The sequence below is a fragment of the Schistosoma haematobium genome (genome assembly GCF_000699445.3).
Source record: "Schistosoma haematobium chromosome Unknown HiC_scaffold_373, whole genome shotgun sequence".
NCBI classification, from domain to species: Eukaryota; Metazoa; Platyhelminthes; class Trematoda; order Strigeidida; family Schistosomatidae; genus Schistosoma; species Schistosoma haematobium.
This window is the reverse complement of record NW_026137101.1, coordinates 1-1,217: the sequence shown is the minus strand read 5'-3', so window position 1 is coordinate 1,217 and position 1,217 is coordinate 1. Positions and strand designations below refer to the sequence as shown.

The 1,217-nt window shown below is 33.4% G+C and overlaps 1 protein-coding gene across 1 annotated transcript; it reads left to right on the top strand.

Annotated features, from left to right (window-relative positions):
* Positions 1–513: 513 nt before the first annotated feature.
* On the top strand, positions 514–1,174 carry MS3_00010707 (uncharacterized protein; the record flags this gene model as incomplete). The annotated part of the gene is made up of 4 exons (XM_051219104.1): positions 514–585; positions 625–660; positions 706–895; positions 933–1,174. The coding sequence occupies 4 exons, from the start codon at positions 514–516 to the stop codon at positions 1,172–1,174; spliced, it is 540 nt and encodes a 179-aa protein (XP_051063981.1).
* Positions 1,175–1,217: the final 43 nt, after the last annotated feature.

The following is a 1,217-nucleotide window of genomic DNA, read 5'->3' as shown; positions in this document are numbered from 1 at the left end:
TCTCTCTAAGAATAAATGCTTTTTGGAAGAGTAGACCTTTGAGGGAAATCATGTTAATTCATCAGGGTGGATTTTATGAAAATTTAGGTTTGCCCTCGAACTAGGGAAAAGTGTGGCTTAAAGTCCGGTTTTACCCGAATTTACACCACAAGTTTCCTACAGTATTGGATGTTTCCGGTATATCTATTGTTAGGATGATTATCATCAAAAATCCATGTCACTCAAAAGCTTAGATATCAAAAGTACATAATTTTTTCTTTGCCCTAACCATTTCTCCATACTAATTACCTGTGTAACAATAAGGCTAGTAAATTCTGTCACTCTCGGTAGCCATACCAAATCTTGCATCAGTAGGCTGGTAATTACAGTTCTAGTTTATTATCACCCTAATGTATCATTCCTATACTCTGTTTACCTGAAAGCGTTAATTATTGTAATATTTTAATCGTTCTGTCAATTACCACCATAATCTTACATCTCTTTTAACTTATTTCCTAGCTGTCGCTTTCAATCATGGGTAGTACAAATAGTCGTATTGAAACAAATTTAAATCCAATAAAAACGTATACAGGATTTGAAAACCATGTAAATAATCTGTTTTCTCGTTATCTAACTTCCGTATAGGATAATGAACTAGTTATTTCTAAGGAATCATTTCGAGTTCGTCCATCGTTTTCTTTATTTGAATTTTGTACTTGTGTGTAGAATAAGTTCGACCTCTGTTTCTATGATTTGGCCGATCTTTTATGGGATAATTTCAAAGGTGATCGTAATTCCAATGATGAATTCCTGGTTCTCAGAAAATATCAAAGCATAATTGAATACTTGTCTTCTGCTCAGGATAAACTGAAGATATTTCTAAGTTTGTTTAAGCTACGTGCACTAAGTGAATCAGGTAATTAGCAAATTACTTATTTTCGCAAAATTTCAAGATGTTAAAGCATTATTTAAGTGGTTCTTGCTGGGAAGAGATTTGAAACCAGACACGTGGCAATTAATAATTACTTCTATCTTGTCCTCAGTAAGTCCTTTTAATTATACGAATTCTGTATTGTTATACTTTATTAGTTATTGGTCTAATCCCTTTCCTTTTGATGTGATAAGATGTTTCTCAGGTGAAACTAGTTATGTGCACACCATTGAAGGCATCCAAGGCTTGTATAAAGCGTTCTAAATTACTCGGGTAGGAAATGGCTTGTTAACATGCAATTACAGTC